This window comes from Acanthisitta chloris, unplaced genomic scaffold (assembly GCF_000695815.1).
Source record: "Acanthisitta chloris isolate BGI_N310 unplaced genomic scaffold, ASM69581v1 scaffold7368, whole genome shotgun sequence".
In the NCBI taxonomy this organism is placed as follows: domain Eukaryota; kingdom Metazoa; phylum Chordata; class Aves; order Passeriformes; family Acanthisittidae; genus Acanthisitta; species Acanthisitta chloris.
Window position 1 is genome coordinate 13,544 of NW_008687593.1, and position 18,370 is coordinate 31,913.

Sequence of the window (18,370 nt, forward strand, 5' to 3'; positions counted from 1 at the left end):
CAAAAAAACCCCAAACCAACCATTTTGCCAGGTTATGGATCCTCTTGTCCATGGCAGGAGTCAGGGCAGGACCTGAGCTGGAGATATTCTGTAGAGACTCTCAGCCCTCTTTTTGTTTTACTTTGCAAATTGCTTTGGGAACATGGAGCTGTGAGAAGTGCAAGTTCTGCATCTGCAGTGGAAACTTTGTGAGCATGACCTCCCTGGCCACAGGCCACGCTGTCCCCTTAGGACTCTGGAAACCTCCAAAGTGGTTTTTCTCACACCTTCTTTCTCCGTGGTTCTTTTCCATTTATTCATTTATTATTAACTTATTTCTTTAGTTATTTTTCAAGTTTTCTGCTTCAGCTTTGCTGCTGTGCCTTCCTACTTTCCTTCCGAAATGTGGAGCCTTTGGGGAGGAATACAAGAGGAGGGAAGGGATTGGACTCTGGGAGGTGTCCTGGTGAATGTCCCCTCGGAGCAGAGCTGGTCCTTGCGTGCTACTGACCCGCAGGGCAGCTGTCCTTTATCACAAGCACATTCCTCTGTCAAACCCTGGGGAAGGAAGCTCTAAGTGCATGGAACAGGAAGAGAGATGATGGAGTGAAACCCTTGCTGAACAAACCCATGGAAGAAGTGCTCTTCCTGTACCGGAGCGTGTCCTTGTTTACCACAGAGGGTGGTTTACCACAGAGCCTGTCTGGGTCCCAGCCTGGCCATGCTCCCTGTGTCTCCCTGGTCTCTGTGGCCTCAGTTTCCCCTGCTTGAACAAGTTCCTGGAGGGGAGAACACCAAGCATTTTAGGGGGGTCAGAGCATCCCTCCCCAGGGAGTGGCAGGGAGCACTGGGAGATGTTTGCAGGGTCTTTTGCTTCCATCTCTGCATTAATTTGCGCGTGGACACATCTGCCTGCTTCTTTGAAGGGCTGTAGCAAGGATTAATGACTGCTTAATTAGGGGCCAGGCTGTTTGGAAAGGGTGGAAGGTTTGAAGGTGGTAGAAAGGTGAAGGGTGGTGGGAGCAGAAACTTGTTGGAGGTCTAGCCCCATTTTGATAAGGGCATGGAGGGACATGACAAGGGGGAACAGCTTCCCACTGCCAGAGGGCAGGTTTAGTTTGGATTTTGTAAAGAAATCCTTCCCTGTGAGGGTGGTGAGACATTGGCATAGGTTGTCCAGAGCAGCTGTGGCTGCTCCATCCCTGGGAGTGTTCAAGGCCAGGTTGGACAGGGCTTGGAGCAGCCTGGACTGGTGGGAGGTGTCTACCTGGCAAGGGGATGGAATTAGATGATCTTTAAGGCCCTTTCCCATCCATTCCATTCCAGGATTCCATGATTCAGGGCTGGGGAGGAGCTGCAGCTGGGGTGCATCGTTTGTAGCTGGCTTCTGCCAAATGGGAAGGGACCGAAACTGTACAGAGGCACATGGAGTGCAGAGGCCACCCCACTTTTCTGTTCCCCGCTCAGAGTGGGAGTGAGAGGTCCCTCCGAGGGCACTGTGAGCAGGAACAGCCTGACACCGTGCCGAGCAGGGGGGCTGTGGGCTCTGAACCCCCTGGCAGTGCCACTGCAGCATCCCGGGGCTGCTCCGGAGCGCCGAGCTTTGCCAGCTCCCAACCCTCTTTCTCCATCCCTGGAGCTGCTGCCTTGCTCTGCCTGCCTGGGGCCACGCTGGGATTTCGGGGGAGAGAGTTTGTCACTTGTGGCAGGGCAGGGAGTTCCCGGTCATGCTTCTCCAGCTTCCCATCCCGGAGCAGCCGGCGAAGGGAGGGGTTGGAAGATTAATTGGAGTCTTGTTTCCCGCTTGTGATTGCTGGAGCGGGCGCGGGGAGATTAAAAGCAACAGTCCGACGGCAGCTCAGATTCCGGGACTGATTTTTGTTTCCTGACCTTTATGGCTCTGGTCGCACCCGTTTTCCTGGCGCTGCGAGGCTGCCGTGAGTACCTGGGAGCCTGCAGGGATGGAGAGGGATGGGGGATGCTGTGCCAGCCGCCGGCACATCTCCTCCTCCCGTTTGTCGGGACACTGGAGTGGAGGAAACTCATCTGCATGTCTCCTGTCTGCGAACAAAGAAATAAATCCTGGATGGTTTTCCCCATCTGCTTCTATATGGTGTTGCTCTCGCTGTTGTTCTTGTTGGGTTTTTCGTGTTGCTTTTTTTGAAAGACTAAAAGAAGGGAATGAGATGACTCTATGAAATACAGCATCCTTTACTTTTGAATGCTTTTTTTTTAGCTGGTAATGATGTTTTCCGGGATGTGGAAGGGTCAGAGCTGGCAGTGTGGGCTGGGATCAGGCTGGGACTCTTTGCAAGAAGAGTCTTGTCCTGCACTGTTTGCTCAGGAGCAAAGCTGCCCTTAATGCAGTAGATGTGTTAGAGCAGCTGCTACTCAATTCCTGAGCACTCCAAGGGGCAGATCCACATTCCAGGAAAGCAACCAAGAGTTCTTCTGTGCTCATAACATCATCAAAAACTTCAGGAGTAACTCATTTGCTTTCCTTTTCTTCTGTTTCCTCAGAAACTTTGATGGATACGCGGACGGCGACGGCCGAGCTGGGCTGGACCGCCAACCCACCTTCGGGGGTAAGTGCTGCTTGTCCAGCTTATCCTTATGCAATCTGGTGGGGTTCACACTTTGAACCCCACTATTTATGGGGTTTAAATGCTGGTGGGGAGCTGGGGAAGTCACAGGGGGAGCAGCAGTGCCCCAAGGGGCTGGTATGCTGTGCTGAGGTGCTCATCTGATCCAGGGGTTGCAGCTTTTCTCTGTCTCCATGCTCTCTCCTCCCTTGCCTGTCCTCCTCCCAGGCAAAGGGTCTGGCCCCATTACCACCCTCCATCCCCCTGCTCATCCCTTCCCTCTCCCTGTGCCAAAAGGCTTGTAATTAGGAAACATTAGCAGGCTCAAAACAGCTTTCATACCTGGAACATCATCCGTAATTGCACTCGGCAGTGCTCTTCCTTGGCTATTAATGTCACTTTTATGAAGTAATGAGGAACAAAACACCCTGAGGCACTTAAAACATCTTTTTTTTTTTTATATAATATGAGCCTTTGAGGAATGGAAGCATAAAATAACCTGACTCACATTCTCCTGACAGAGAAATAGAGCTGGGGGAGAGGAGCGGTGGTGGGAGGGGATCGTGGTGGGACAGACAGGCTGGGTGCAGCAGCAGGGTCTGTCCCTGGGGACTCCAGGATGTGACACCAGAGGGGAAAGGATGACAAACTGCATCTTTGTTAGGCTGTGACTGGCTTGGCTAGGTCTTTAAAAGCAATGAGGTTGCACACTGTCACCAAAGCTGACCCACACATGCAGTGGGTGCAAAATCCTCTCTGGATGCTTCAGAGCTCCTTGAATTGGAGGACTTTGCTACTGAATTGCTTTGGGAAAAATCTGGGCCCAGATAAATTGCTGGGAAAATGTAGGAGGGGCATGTGCAGGTGATGGAGATGGGATATAAATAGCTGCTTGCAGCTGCTGTGGTTGAAAGCCCTTGCAGGGCGGGTGGGGAGTTTGTGTTTTAAGGCACTGTGGTCTCACCCTCTGTGGAGCAGCAAAGCAAAGCCCCTTCCCAGCCCCATCCTGCATCCCTCTGTGAGCGTCCCTGCAGCATTCCAGCTCCTGCTCCTCTGAGAGTTACTGGGGAGGCTTCTGCTTTATAGCAATGTGTGTTTGATCTTCCACAAGGTGTTGAAAATGCCAAGTCCTTTATAGGGAGTGATTGAATCAAAGAATCCTTTAGGTTGGAAAAGCCCTCTGAGTGCATCCAGTCCAGCCATTCCTCCAGCACCACCAAGGCCACCACTAACCCATGTCCCCATGTCCCACATCCACACGTCTCTTAAACACTTCCAGGGATGGTGACCCCACCACTGCCCCGGGCAGCTGTGCCAGGGCTGGACAACCCTTTCTGAGAAGGAATTTTCCCTAATATGCAGTCTAACCCTCCCCTGAGGTTTAGACTGTTTTCTCTTGTTCTGTCACTGTTCCCTGGGAGCAGAGCCTGACCCCCCCTGGCTGCACCTCCTGTCAGGGAGTTGTAGAGAGTGAGGTCCTGCCTGAGCCTCCTCTTATCCAGGCTGAGTCCCACCAGGTCCCTCAGCCTCTCCTCGTCAGTCTTGTGCTCCAGACCCTTTCCTAGCTCCCTTCCTTTCTCTGGACATGCTCCAGCACCTCAATGTCCTTGTTGTAGTGAAGAGCCCAAAACCGTTCAAGGTGCCTCACCAGTGCCCTGGTCCTGCTGGCCACACTGTTCCTGAGAGGTAGAGGTGCTCCAGGCTGCTGCTGGGGCTTCAGCCTTCTCCCAGGCTCCTCTCATCTCTCTTGAGGCTGGAGGCACAGGGATTTGATGAGCCACCTCTCCTGACCCTGGGGCTGCTGTTGGCATGGGCTTTGTGCAGGCCTTGCGTCCCTTTGGGTGGTGGCATCCTCCTATGTCATGCTGAGCTCCATGACTGTCAACCCCAGCTCACAGATTTGCCCTGAGGCTTGGGAGGCTGGTGAAGCTCGTGCCAGGGCACGATGCCAGTCAGGCTGCCAGGACTGTGGTCCCTGAGGACTGGCTGTGGCAGGATGTGGGTTCTCCTGTGCTCCTTGACGGACGTGCTTTAAATCTTAGTGGAGGCAGAGAACAACATTGACTTAATCTCCAGCTCCCTGTGAATTATTTAGTAGCATCTCATCAAAATGATGCATTTGTCGCTGTTAGAGCATCGGTGGCAGCAGCTGCTGACATTGTGGGTCTTTCCAGCCACAGGGACCTGCTGCTCTCAGTGCCTGGTTGTAGGAGTGCTCATCCCAAGGGATGCCCAAAGCAGCACCAAGATCCAGCCCTGAACCTTCTTGAGGGTTTTCTGAGGGGTGTTTCATGTCATTCCAAAATGCAGGAAACTCTGAAGTGTGACAGGGTCTGCTGGAAGGTTTTGGCTCTGAGTTTTGAGACTCTGAGGTTTTTGAGGAGGATTCCCACAGCAAAGACAGCAGAGCCATGGGACTGATGTTAAGACAGGAAGAGAGCTGATTGTCTGGTGTTAATTGGATGACAGGGCTGTAATGCAAAGCCCAGGTGGGACCAGGAAACAATGCCAACCCCCTCAGTCAGGGACAGGGGGTTGGCAGCTTCTACTGTGAAAAGGTGTCTGCTAATGAAGGGGCATCGAATTCACACCCTTTCTTCAGGAGAAGAGGGAGGTTTTGCAGTGCTTTTGCTACATGGGATGAGAAGGGAAGTGCTCAGCTGGATACAGGAGGCTTTATTGCTGGCTCGGTAACCATGGCTTGACAACAAAATGCAACCTTGAGCTGTGATCTTGGTTTGAGCGTAGCGGAGCCAAGTAGGTGGACCTGGAGCAAATGTTCTGCCATGCCTGTTGGCAGTGTGTAGAGGGCCCTGCTGTGAACGCAAATCAAACCCCTTTTGTTATATCAGGGCTGGGATTCACAAGGAGGAGGCTTGGGCAGTAGTTGAGAAACATGGTTTGTTGGAAGAGGGCAAAATCCATGAAGTTCCAGGGTTGATTGTGGTGCATCAGCTTGTCAGGAAGACTCGGTTTGATGGGTCAGGTTGGCATCACCCATCTGTCATTGTGCCCTCATGTAAACACACATGTGAGCACTGCTGTAGCATCATTCCTGGAAATTATCCATGATACTGAGAGTGCTGCTTAAAGATTGCCATATGAATAATGCTGTTATGAGGAGACTGTAAACATGGATTAGTTAAAATGAATGGATTATGAGGTTGTAAATCTGTCTGTAGGACTCTAATGCCATCATAGACTATTCACAGTTTGCCGCTGTCCCTTAATTGAAATTGTAGCCTGGATTATATTAATGCCCTTCTATAAACTGAATTGCAAATCTATATTCTCTCTCTATGGCAGTAATGTTTTATTTAGTTAGTTTTCTTTGCCAGGGGAAATGATCCCATTGTGCTGGGAGGTTGGGGTCAGGCTCACACTCCAGCCCACGTGCTGACTTGAGCTTTAGTGAAGCTGTAGCCTCCTGTGCTCCCTTCTCTCCCACCTCTAGCTGCCTGGACCATCTTTCTTCCCATTTTTACGTGTTCTCAGGGCAGCTAAGGTGGTTGCCCACGTAGAAAAGATGTTTTAGCATCAGTTGGGAGCCATGGAATGAGGCATGCAGGGACTTGTGGTGCTCGCCCAGGGTGGTCTGTCTGCATGTGCATCACTTTCTGTGTCCATAAGGATGTTCCTAGTCTCCTTTGAGACTTTGGGATTCTCCTTCCAACTCTGCCCTGTGCAGGATGAATGGCCATTGCCAATTCCTCTGCCTCCTTCTCATCACTTCTCCCTTCTCCTTTCCGCAGTGGGAAGAAGTCAGTGGCTACGACGAAAACCTCAACACCATCCGTACGTACCAGGTGTGCAACGTCTTCGAGCCCAACCAGAACAACTGGCTCCTCACCACGTTCATCAACCGGCGCGGGGCTCACCGCATCTACACCGAGATGCGCTTCACTGTGCGGGACTGCAGCAGCCTCCCCAACGTCCCTGGCTCCTGCAAGGAGACCTTCAACCTCTACTACTACGAGACAGACTCTGTCATTGCCACCAAGAAGTCTGCCTTCTGGACGGAGGCACCCTACCTCAAAGTGGACACCATCGCTGCTGACGAGAGCTTCTCCCAGGTGGACTTTGGTGGCAGGTTGATGAAGGTGAACACAGAAGTGAGAAGTTTCGGTCCTCTGACCCGCAATGGCTTTTACCTGGCTTTCCAGGACTATGGGGCTTGTATGTCTCTGCTGTCTGTCAGGGTCTTCTTCAAGAAGTGCCCCAGTGTGGTGCAGAACTTCGCTATCTTCCCAGAGACGATGACAGGAGCGGAGAGCACCTCTCTAGTGACTGCCCGTGGCACCTGCATCCCCAACGCCGAGGAGGTGGATGTGCCCATCAAACTGTACTGCAATGGTGATGGGGAGTGGATGGTCCCCATCGGTCGCTGTACCTGCAAGGCTGGTTATGAGCCAGAGAACAACGTGGCTTGCAAAGGTAAGGCTGAATTTGAGCAACAAGGGGCTTTGATTGGTTGTAAGGCAAAATGTTTGTCCCCAGACAAGCTGTTTCGGACAGTGCCTGTTGTGAAATTGGCTCTACACCATCTACCTGCCCTGTCTGCAATGAGAGGACTAGAGGGAAGGTTCATAAGCTGAGATAGGGGAGATTCAGATTGGGTATTATGAAAAATGTTTTCCTTGTCAGGGTGTTCAGGAACTGGGATATTGCCCAGGGAGGTGGTGGAGTCACCAGCCCTGGAAGTGTTCAAGGAGTGTTTGGATATGGTACTAGAAGATATGGTTTAGGGGTGACAGTGCAGGGACAGGACAGGGGGTAACGGATTCAAATTGGAGGAGGGGAAGTTTAGGCTAGATCTTAGGCAGAAGTTTTCCCTGTAGGGGGGGTGAGACACTGGCCCACGTTTCCCAGGGAGGCTGTGGCTGCCCCAGCCCTGGCAGTGTTCACAGCCAGGTTGGATGAGCCTTGAGCAACCTGCTCTGGTGGGAGGTGTCCCTGCCCAGGGCAGGGGTTGGGGCTGGATGATCTCTAAACTCCATTCCAGTCCCTAAAATCCTGTGACTCTATGACAGGTTAATGTTTGGCCTTGATGATCTTAGAAGTCTCCTCCAACTTTGATGACTCTATGATTCTAACTGGTGTTGCTCCAGGGACCAGGCAGGGATTTGGGAGCAGTGGCCAACTTGCTGATGTGGTCAGTGGCCAAACAAAGCGAGCAGAGTGGCGAGGGGGGGGGTAGTGGCGCAGCTGCCGCCATGAACGTGCTGGAAGCTTCCTCTGTGATCTGGTGCCTTCAAAGTGCCTCGCTATTTCCCCAGCCAAACCATGACAGTAATTGGAATTTTTCCCCCCTTTTTTTTGGGCTCCCCCAGCCACAATGCCAGCGTGCTGCCTCCTGTGGAGCCCTGGGTTATAAATATGGAAATGGTGCTTGCTGCTTTTCATCTCCCTTTTTTGCCATCCTGGTGAATATTACCCCAATACTGTTGGTGGATTATTGTTTCTCTATTAGCTTTACTCGCTGCCCTTTCCTTGTCCTCTCCCAAATGAAAGTGTTGGTTTTGTACGCTGTGTGGAAGGAAGAGGAGGGGAAAGGGCTTTTGGCACGAGGTGCTAACCCCGTTCCACCAGTTCCAAAAAACTTCTAGAAGGTAGGCACCACCAGACAAGGAAGGGTTGGGAAGGAGGAGAAGGTCAAAGTGCTGGTTTTGGGGGTTTGATGGGAAGAGGTTGACCTGGACTTTTTTTGGTGCAGGTGGTGCAACACGTGTAGCACCAGGTTTAGCTGTGTTGCTCTGTGGGGTGGCCACCCCAAGGTGTTTCTTCTCCACCTGTAGCTCTGTATATGTGCAAATAGCAAAGCTGGGATCCAAGTTATGGAGAAACTTGTTCATTTGCTTGCTTTAAACCTGGGAACTTGTGTAGGTTCTCACCATGAAAAGCCTCATTCCCACCTGGTCAAGGTGGAGATGGTGATGCCATCCCATGCTAGGGCTCCAACAGCTGGGAAACCACTGGAATCCTTGTGTTCTCATCAAGCAGCATTGCTGGTGGATTTCTTTGTGTCTTGTGGCTGACCCTGAAGGTGGTTTTGTTCCCTCCAGGAGGCGGTGCATTCCCAAGAGGCACCAAAGTGCTCTGTTGGAGGGAGGGCTCGTAGTAAACTGGAGTGTTCCTGGTGAGACCTTCCTCTGCTGTTGGATCAGCAAACAGAAAGCACATGGTTTTATGGCAAAATGACACTTTCTCATCATGGGGAAACAAATACTTATGTTAACTAAGCACTGGAATTGGGAAATAATGTCATTGTGCTAGAAATGTGGGAAAACAGTGATAATGTACAACTGCCACAGATTTTGGTGGTGTGATCTTTCTATCTGTCGTTGGAAATAGAAGTTGGAGTCTGGAATACTTCTACTCCCTGGGAGGAGTGTGCTGCCCCTACCTAGTGCTCACGGTTTGGGGCAGGGCAGAGGATGGAGGTCATCAGGACACAGGAGAGGCATGGGAGCAAACCTGCTGAGGGTGGGGGTCAGACCCCTCTCCATGGCTTTTTGGGCTTCCTTTTCTTGTGCAAACCCAATGATGTGTTCATGCCATCAGAGCTGCACAGAGCAGACCCCAGTGCTGGTTTCTGTGCCCAGTGCCCCTCTCCAGCTGTGTTCCCATTCCTTGTCAGCACTGATGCTGAAGGAGAAACCCCTCACACTGCCCGAGCGTGGGCTTTGCAGAGCTCTCAGTGTGCATATTGCCTTTGCGTGGGGAGCATGCTTTGTATTCAGCCTCCTTGAGGGGGAGCTGAGGGATCCTGGCAGCTGAAAGGGAGTAGAAAGATCCTTTATGGATTGACTGGCAGGATTTGGGATCCTGCAAGGCACCAGAGTACTCTGTGGGTGCAGGGCAAGTGGGTGGTTAAATGGCAGCAATCATGCCAGGACCATGCTGTTCTGATGGTCCCATGGGTGCTGGTGAGATGCTGTCTGTGGAGCAGAGATCCAATAATTCCCCTCTCCCAGTCCTCAGAGAGTATTTTCCAGTTCACATGTGAGGAGGACAGACAAAAGTCTGGAACTGTGTGTGGGACCTGCACATTTGAAGGTCCGATTTGAACCCAAACCCAATACACTCACCAGCCCCTGGAAGTTCACTTAAAGCCAGTCATAAAGCCTGAGCCGTCTCACCTTAGGACTGTTGGAAAATTACCTGTGTTTGTGTAAAAAGCTGACCTGGGTTGGACTGTGGCTCCTTGGTAACTGTCAAGTCCTCCTTGTATCCCCATGGACCTTGGAGATGGCAAGGGAAGACCTAAGCCAAAGTGGGTGGGCAGGACATGGCACATTGCAGAGTTTGTTGGGTTTCTATTTGTCTTCATATTCTCCGAAGGGGTTGTATTCCCCTGCCTGGTTCTCCTTGCAGTGATGATGCTGCCAAGATCATACCCTAGCTCCTGGGAAGCACACGCTCCTGACATCTGCTCCAAAACCTTCATCAGCCTGAGATGAGCCACTTAACAAGCCTGGGGGAATTGTCAGCAGGGCAAAAAAAATAAAAGGATGAAGAAAATCCCTCAGGATCTGCAGTCTGAGAAAATGGGCTTAATTCCTCTGCGATTGGGGAAAAAACCAGGGTTGAATTGTTTAGCTCCCTCTGATCCCTCACACCTCTGGGAGGGAGGCTGTGCTGTCATGGGGCCCCAGACAGATTATCCTGTTTTAGGGTCAGAGGGATGGGGAGTCCTCATCAGCACTGTGCCAGGATGGATCTGGGAGCGAGGGGGATTGTCTTTGTCCATCTGACCATCCCAGGCTGGTTGGGATTTGTCCCAGACCTCCTGACTCGTGCCATTCCTCAGGCCCCAGTGGATTGCCTGCCCCATCCTCCTGGCACCTCGTGCCTGCGCGATCGGTGGGTCAGCGTGAAATGGAGGCTGTTATTGAATCCAGGATGAATAATTCATTCGGTGTGATAGCCCACGCACCGTTCAGGTTGATATTAAATCCATTCGTCTTGCTCGGCCCCGTCCCTCAGCCTTGCTTTATGGCTTCCTTGCGTGGTCAAGGTGCAATGCATCATCGTGCTGGGGAGGAGGTGGGAGGAAGAGCAGGAGCAGAGATCACTGGGAGGTGGGGAAAACCGCTGGAGACCTTGGATAAGTGTGCTGGGCGGATTTTGTTTGTTCTCCTCGAGGAAGATTATCAAACCCTTTCTCTTGCTGGTGTTTAACTCTGAAACCTAATGATGGCAAAGTAACCGCTCATAAAATGCTGCCAGTCTTGAGTGTCTCTGCTTTCATCCCTTTTGGCTTTGAGGTGGGGCACTGAGTTTTGTCTGCTGGAATCACACTGCCTTTCTGGGCCCTTCCCAGTACCAGGCGCTGACTCTGGCACACAGAGAAGGGGAAACTCTGTGTCTAAAGCAGCTTTGTGCTGAATTTCTGTGTTGTATTTATAAACCCGGGAAGAAGGGGTGAGAGAGCAGTCCTGCTGCGTCCTGACCTTGTCTTGCTTTTGATTTTCCCCTCCCTCCTGGCAAATTCCTGTTGTAGTGTGTTCGGGAGCCTCCAAGCTAGCACAGCTCAGGATAATCAGCCGACCTGCTTGCTTCCAGCAGCTGGAAATCTGAGCTGGCAGGGGGGCAAAATTAAACAGAACCCCACGAAATCAGAGCTGTGATACAGAGCATCCTTGCTCCCAGACATCCTTGACTTTCCACATGGCAGCCAGTCCCCTACCCCATCCTTTCTTTTACCTTTTATTGCTGAGTAACGTGCCAGGCTGTGCCCAGCCTTTGCCAAAGCTGTGCCTGGGTTTCTTCTGGTCTTCATCCCCTTGGCTTCTTTGTGTCCTTTCTCTGTTTGTCCTTCCCTTTGCCCTGTGCAGGGAGGGCAGGATTTGGGGAAGGGGCAGCAGGAGGGGCACATCTGTCCAGCTGAGTGTCAGGGAGTGAGCAGCCCCATGCTGGTCTCCCTCCCTTATCGTCCTCTCCCAGTGAGCATCCCTGGTGATAGTTATTGATTTCCTCTACTTAGCCATCACAGAAGATTGGAAACAATAGGATTTATAAAGTGATTTCTTAAATAATAATGGCAAACATTTTGTAATTAGTAGTAGAACAATTTGCTAACATGTAAAACGAGGGGAAGGTCAAGTTTTCCCAATCAAATTGTGGCTTGTGCTGAGAGCTGGTTCTTTCTGATCTCTGGCTGTGCTCTTGCCTGTCTTTTCCCTGCTCTGTGGCCCAACCTGGTGCCCCGGTATCATGTTGGGGCACCCAGGAGAGGATTTCTTGGCTGATGAAGGTGATGTTGGTTTTGTCCTGTGGGTGAATGGCAGCAAGGGAGGTCATGAGGAAACAGGACCCTGCTCCCCCAGGCCTTGGGGTGTACCCATCCCATCCCAGTGCTGCAGCTCTGCATCCAGCTGGGTGCCTGGGGCAGGGTGAGCACACCAGGCATAGCAGGGACTGCAGAAAGACCTTTTTTTTTGGCTTTTTAGGGTGGCTTTATTTTTCTCCAAGCTGGTCATCCATGCGTTTCCTCACAGTTGGAATGCTGACCCCACCACTCCAGCATCTCATTCTGGCTTGCCTGGCCCACAAATGATCTATTTGCACATGTTCCCCTCTAAAACACAAAAGGAAAAACAACCTGTGCCAGTGTCTCACCACCCTCACAGTAAAAAGCTTCTTCCTAATATCTAGCTTAAATTTCTCCTCCTTCAATCTGAACCCATTGCCCCTTGTCCTGTCCCTGCAGCTCCTAACACAGATCCCTCTGCAGCTTCCCTGGAGCCCCTTCAGATCCTGGAAGGTGCTCTGAGGTCTCCACACAACCTTCTCTTCTCCAGGCTGAACAGCCCCAACTCCCTCAGCCTGTCCTCACAGGGGAGATGCTCCAGTGCTCTTAGCAACTTTGTGGCCTCCTCTGGACTTGCTCCAACAGTTCCATCTCCTTCTGATGCTGAGGGCACCAGGACTGCATCCCTGCAGCCAAGGCATCTTCCACCCTGAACACCAGTGGAGATGTCCAGGGAATGTTTTATTCCAGGCTTAGCTGAGCCATAAACCTCCAACCTCTCAAAATGGACCTTTTTGCTCCATTTTTTTCCGTCTTTTGTTACTGCTTTTTGGCCCAGTATCAAGTTTCCTGCTCCTCTCCCATCCTGCGTCAGCCCAAGCCACTCTCCCTGCTTGGACTGTGCTGGGAAGTGGCAGCTCTCCCAGCTCTTCCCGAATCCTGGTGGTGATGCTGGAGGGATGCTCCCCTTTGTTGCAGGGGCTTTGCCTGGCAGCGATCTCCCTGCTTCCACCACTGGGTGGAACAGGCAGCCCAGTTTTACCACGGCCACGCCGCGGAGGAGAAACATGGGCATTGCCAAAAAAAAAAAAACCCCACCAAAAAACCCCACAGGAAAAAAAAGTGTGATTTTTCTTAAATTATGCCTTAATGAAGACATCCATTAACCTCCATAATAATTTTGCAAGGAAAATGTCCAGGAAAACCTTGTTAAGTTTTTTTTTCTAATGAGTGTGATGGATTTTAATGAAAGTCTTAATTAGACATTATCAGCCCAAATGTGCCTCTGGTGGATTTGGGCCCTTTTCCTTCCCTTGGCGCAGGGATGGGGGAGGACTGTGTGCCCTGGCTGCTGCCAGCGAGGAGGCTCAGGCACTGCAGCCACTGCTCCCCAGCTCTGTCCCCACATCATCCCTGTCATCCAGAGCCTTCCAAAGGAGAAGTGAAGGAGGAGCCTGGAAAACATCCTGGGGGAGGTGTGAGTCGAGGCCTGGCCAGCACTGTAGGGCTGCACTGCCCGAGCCAGGGCATCACTGCAGTGGCTTCAGAGGGAATAGGGAACAGCCCCTGAGCTGCTTTATGGTTTTATTTTCCTGCTCGTCTTTTCTTTTTTCTCCTTAAATTGTGCCTTGGACCATGTATGTATTTCCTGTCCCCATCTTGAGAACTTTGGAGGGTTATATTGATTCCAGCCTTAAAAGAAAAATCCTTTGATTCTCTCTCCCCGGCCAAGGGTGTTTTCCTGAGCCTGTTTATAAACGGGGGCATAAACCTGCTTCCAGACTCTTGTCCTATTTGTCCTATTAATGGTCCATCTAGGAAACTTTGTGTGGCAGCTGAAGTGCTTGTGAAGATTGATTTTGGGAGGATAATGGGGTGCAAAGCTCCATGTGTGCTTGCAGGGGCTGCTGTGGGCAGATATCCACGAGCATCTGTGTGGCAGCAGGGCTGGGAAACCCACCCAGCTTTCCCAACCTCGGCCCCTTACCCCGGCCCAGGAGACCTGGCTCTCACCCTGCCGCCACCGAGTCGAAGCCCTTTGCTCTCGGGCCGGAGCAGGGATTGTTCTCCTGGACAATGGGAGAGCCGCAAGGAAGCGCCGGATCCGGCCCATGTCCGGCACCCGCATTGTTTCACCCTTGTTTGCAAACAGCCAGCACCTGGCAAACCCAGTGACTCAGCCAAGGACTTTTAAAGCCTTTCTATAACTTTTTCCTTTTGGTTTTTTTTTGTTGGTTTTTGTTTCAGAGTCACGAGAGAGCTCTATTGGGAACAGCTCTGGCCGGCGCCGCGTTGCTGCCGTTTGCTTGCCAAGGGGTGGGAATCTCACCCGTGTTCAGGGTTGTGCTGCACCCTACAGCCCATAGCAAGATCTCTGGGAGCCAGGGGCTCTCCCAGCAGGACGGGAATAATAAGTTAAAACATACTAAAAGGAGGGTTTTTTACCCTGGCTGGAGAAGGGGCTGGAGCACAAGTCTGATGAGGGGTGGCTGAGGTGGCTCAGCTTGGGAAAAGGATGCTCAGGGGAGACCTTCTTGCTCTCTACCACTCCCTAACAGGAGGTTGGAGCCAGGTGGGGGTCAAATTATGCTCCCAAGGAACAAGTGGCAAGAGGAGACAGCCTCAAATTGCCCCAGAGAAGGTTTAGGTTGAATATTAGGTATTCAATATTAGGAAAAATTCCTTTGCAAAAAGAGTGGTCAGGCATTGGCACAGCTGCCTGGGGCAGTGGTGGAGTCACCATCCCTGGAGGGATTTAAAAGATATGTAGATGTGGCAGTTGGGGACTTGTGACACATGGTTGGCCTTGGAAGTGCTGGGGGAATGGTTGGACATGGTGATCTTGTGGTGAGACACTGGAATGGGTTGCCCAGGGATGCTGTGGCTGCCCCAACCCTGTCAGTGTTTCATTCCAGGTTGGATGAAGCCTTAAGCAACTGCTCTGGTGGGAGGTGTCCCTGCCCAGGGCAGGGGGTTGGGACTAGATCATCTGTAAGGTCCATTCCAACCCCTAAAAGTTGCCCTGCTTTGCCCTGGTTGTCAGAGGAGGTTTGCATGGGCTGGATGTACCAGCTGAGACACTGCAGAGGAAAGATGGAGCCTGCTAGGATGAGAGAAAAGTAGTCAGCGCAGATACTGAGGTTTTAATTTTCTCCCCTTCCCAGCGGTGTGTGCTGCCCGGGTCGCTGCATGCCCAGCTGGTGACAAATGGAGCAGTGCCATGGGTGTCAGCTCTGAGTGTGTTGAGAGTGGTCATTTGTCATGCCTGGTGGTTTGTATCTCAGGGGACGTGTGGAGAGCAGCAGCGGGCGATTAAATCAAAGCGTCGCTCACGCACTTAAGCAGAGCTTCGCAGGAGCCATGGGAAAACCCATCCGTCTTCGGCCGGTGCAGCAGCCTCAGCGCCAAGAAATGATCCATGTCTTGGCTGTGGGAGCATCAAACCAGAGTTAATACTCAGTTGTGGGCACCTCAGATGGAGTTGTGCACCCAGCCCTGGGGGGAAGCACTGTTCCTCCTCTCTGGGCTCCCAAGGGAGCCTCACCCAGCCAGCAGCAAGCTGAAAACATGTCATTAATGGCATGGGGTGAGATTGCATCACCTAGTTTTCATGTTCAGCCCAGGGCTCAGCTACTTGTATCATATTTATTGTAAGAAAATGGATTTAGGGAAGGAGAGAGCTGTGGGCTGGGGAAGGAGCTGGTCACTTGGTGCTGTTGGTGTGGCTGCGTCCTGCACGGTCGTCCCTGAGCTCCCGGTGGCAGCATCCACGTGAGCAGGCAGCAGTGCCTGGGATAATGCTGTCCTCGTCTTGTCTCCTCTCTTCCCTCCCTGGGGCTGCTCTGGGGTGATGCTCTGGCAGAGCTTTGCCGTCTCCTTGCCTTTCTGAGGGAGCGTTGTGAAGCCTGGGGCACAGTGCTGTGTGCCATGCTGGAGGTGGAGGGCTCCAACCCCAAGTCTGGTTTCTGGGCTTTGCTATCTAACAGTGTCCCTAAAAGCAGAGGCATCCTGGGGAAGTGATGTACAAGGGGAATTAGGAATTGAATTTCCACTCTGGCTCAACCAGCTTTGCCAGGTCTGCAGCCCAGAGGGTAAATTGCCTGCGAGGTGTGATATCGACTGAAGTTTTACTTTGTCCTGTGTTATAGTACCTGTCTGCATCCAGACATGATGTCACTGAGGTGCTCAAACCAACTGCCCAGAGGTGGCTTTGAGCTGGGCTGGTGCACTGGCACGTGTCCCCTCCACACTGCAGAGGGACCTGGCCCCCCTCCTCAGGAGCAGGGATTACTTCGGTGCTTGTAGGTTTTGCTGTGTTGCAAAATAGGGAGTTTGAAACGGTCCTGGGCGTAGCAAAAAGATTCTCTGGGTGTTGCCAGGGTCTGTCATTTTCTGGCTAATCCCGAATCTCCTGATTCTGCCCTGGGCATCTGTGTCAGCACACTGGGCAAGTGAGGATGGCAGTGCTGGTAGGAGGATGGCAGGGTGAGACCTGGAGTTATCACAGACCTCCTGCTCCACATCCGATCTGCTGCTGAGCTCTTAATCATGTGTTATTATTTAAGACAACTTATTCTTAGAGAGCCCAAGGTGCAAATTATGTTTCACAGCTAAGAAAAGCTTCCAGAGCTGCCTACGTACAGTAAATCCCTGCAATCTCGGGTGGCTTTGACTTATGTATAGCAGATGTTGAGGATGGAGGAGAATCCTCCTTTTTGCCCGCTGGTTGCTATCTCTGGCACGGGATACAGGTGGAGATTTGCAGGGAGAAACTGTCTGGACTCAGAGGTGGGATCAGTGGGTGTTGTCCCACCCTGCAGCTTTGGACATCTCTCCTGTCCCCAGTGGTGGCACCAGCAGAGACAGTTCACACTGTTTGTAGAAGGTCCTTCCCTGTCTGGGAGCTTTAGAGCAGATTGTCTGTCTGTCCCCTGTGGCATGGGAGTGAGCCAGTGTGGGAGCGGTAGAATCATGGAATGCTTTAGCTTGATAGCAATGAGGTTTTCGAAGGTTTTCCTGTCCAACCACCCTGGTTGGTGCTGTGTGTCTCCTCTCCTCTCTGTGGCTGGGTAGGAAGGCAACTTTCCTCTGAGGAATGGTGGTTATGGCTTGTTCTGTTATAAATATTCATAGGGAAACTCTCTTAATTACTTTTCTAATTAATTCCATGTGTGGGACTCTTGGGGTGGATGAGGGATGTGGGAGAGCAGTTGGGATATCCTCCCCTTGCTGAATCCATCCTCCCAAGCCAAATCCATCCTCCCATCCCAAATCCATCCCTGGGCACGGTCCCTGGGCAGTCAGCCAAACTGCAGCCTGCTCATCTCCACCAAGATCACAGAACATTAGGAGCTGGAAGGGACACACAAGAATCATCGAGTCCAACTCTTGGCCCTGCACAGGACATCCCCAAGAACCACACCATGTGCCTGAGAGCATTGTCCAAATGCTCCTTGAACTCTGTGTGTGTCCTGCTCCACGTTGGGGCATCCCACAACCCCAGTACAACCCAAGAATGATGTTCTTCAGTGCCGTGGCATGGACACGAGGAAGCTGTGTGTCTGCATGGCCCTGTATCCCTGCTAGCTTCAGCCCTGTGGCTGAAGCTCTCCCCCAGCCCCATCCTGGGGTGACTCATCCATCATGGCATCAGCACTAATGAGGAACCACTTCAGACATAATTAATAAGCACTTGATGTTCTCTGCATTGAAGGGACACTGCATGGCGTGAGCTGGTGAGGAGGAAAAGGTGCTTAATTAGTTCCTGTTAGGAATGGGAGATGTTTGCTTCCCAGCCGGGAGGGGATTGTCCTTCGGGGAGCCCAGTGGCAATGCTGCCCTGATTTCCCAATCAGAAGAGAGGCTGGAATTGTGGAGTGACATTGGTGATTCCCAAAATCCCCGGTTGCAAAGGAAAGATGCCTTGTTTTCAGGGGCCTTCTAACCACTGCCCCTGCCAGTACCTCTGTACCTGAGGGCAGAGCTGCTCTCTGAGATCTACCGTGGCTTTTTGTGTTGGTTCACTTCCCTGCACATGAGGTGGCTCGATAGCTCGTGGAGGCATTGAGGGCTGGAGCCAATGTGCTGGGTTAAGTGGTACATGAAAGTATCGGCTCTTCCGTGCGGCTTCCAGACTGTGTCCATTGACTCCGGAGTCTCACTTTGCTGCAGTTCACAAGGGAAAAAGAACTCACTCCATGGAGCTTGATGCCTGGAGTGTGGGTAAAGCATCTCTGGGGGTTGTGTGTTTGGGACAGATGTCCTGGCCTGAATCTTGATTACCCAGTTGTTTGCTCCAAGCTCATCATGAGGTTTGTTGTGGGCAACAGATGCTCCAAGTCCCATCCAACCTGGTCTTGAACACTTCCAGGGATGGAGCAGCCACAGCTTCTCTGGGCCAGTGCTTCAGCACCCTCACAGGGAAGAATTCCTTCCGATATCCCATCAAACTCTGCCCTGTGTCCGTGGGAAGCCATTCCCCCTTGTCCTGGCATTCCAGGCCGTTGTCCAAAGTCCCTTTCCAAGTCTTTTGGAGCCCCTTTAGGCTCTGGAAGGT

At 51.9% G+C, this 18,370-nt stretch overlaps 1 protein-coding gene across 2 annotated transcripts in view; it reads left to right on the plus strand.

Moving 5' to 3' along the window:
- The first annotated feature begins 2,504 nt into the window (after positions 1-2,504).
- Positions 2,505-18,370, plus strand: part of EPHB1 (EPH receptor B1) — a 44,287-nt gene continuing 28,421 nt past the window's right edge. The window contains exons 1-2 of one of the 2 annotated variants that reach the window (XM_009080670.1): positions 2,505-2,564; positions 6,314-6,995. In XM_009080670.1, the coding sequence (XP_009078918.1) occupies positions 2,508-2,564; positions 6,314-6,995 (739 nt within the window). In that variant the 5' untranslated portion in view covers positions 2,505-2,507. The remainder of the gene's footprint in view (positions 2,565-6,313; positions 6,996-18,370) is intronic. The other variant, XM_009080669.1, reaches the window with a different exon arrangement.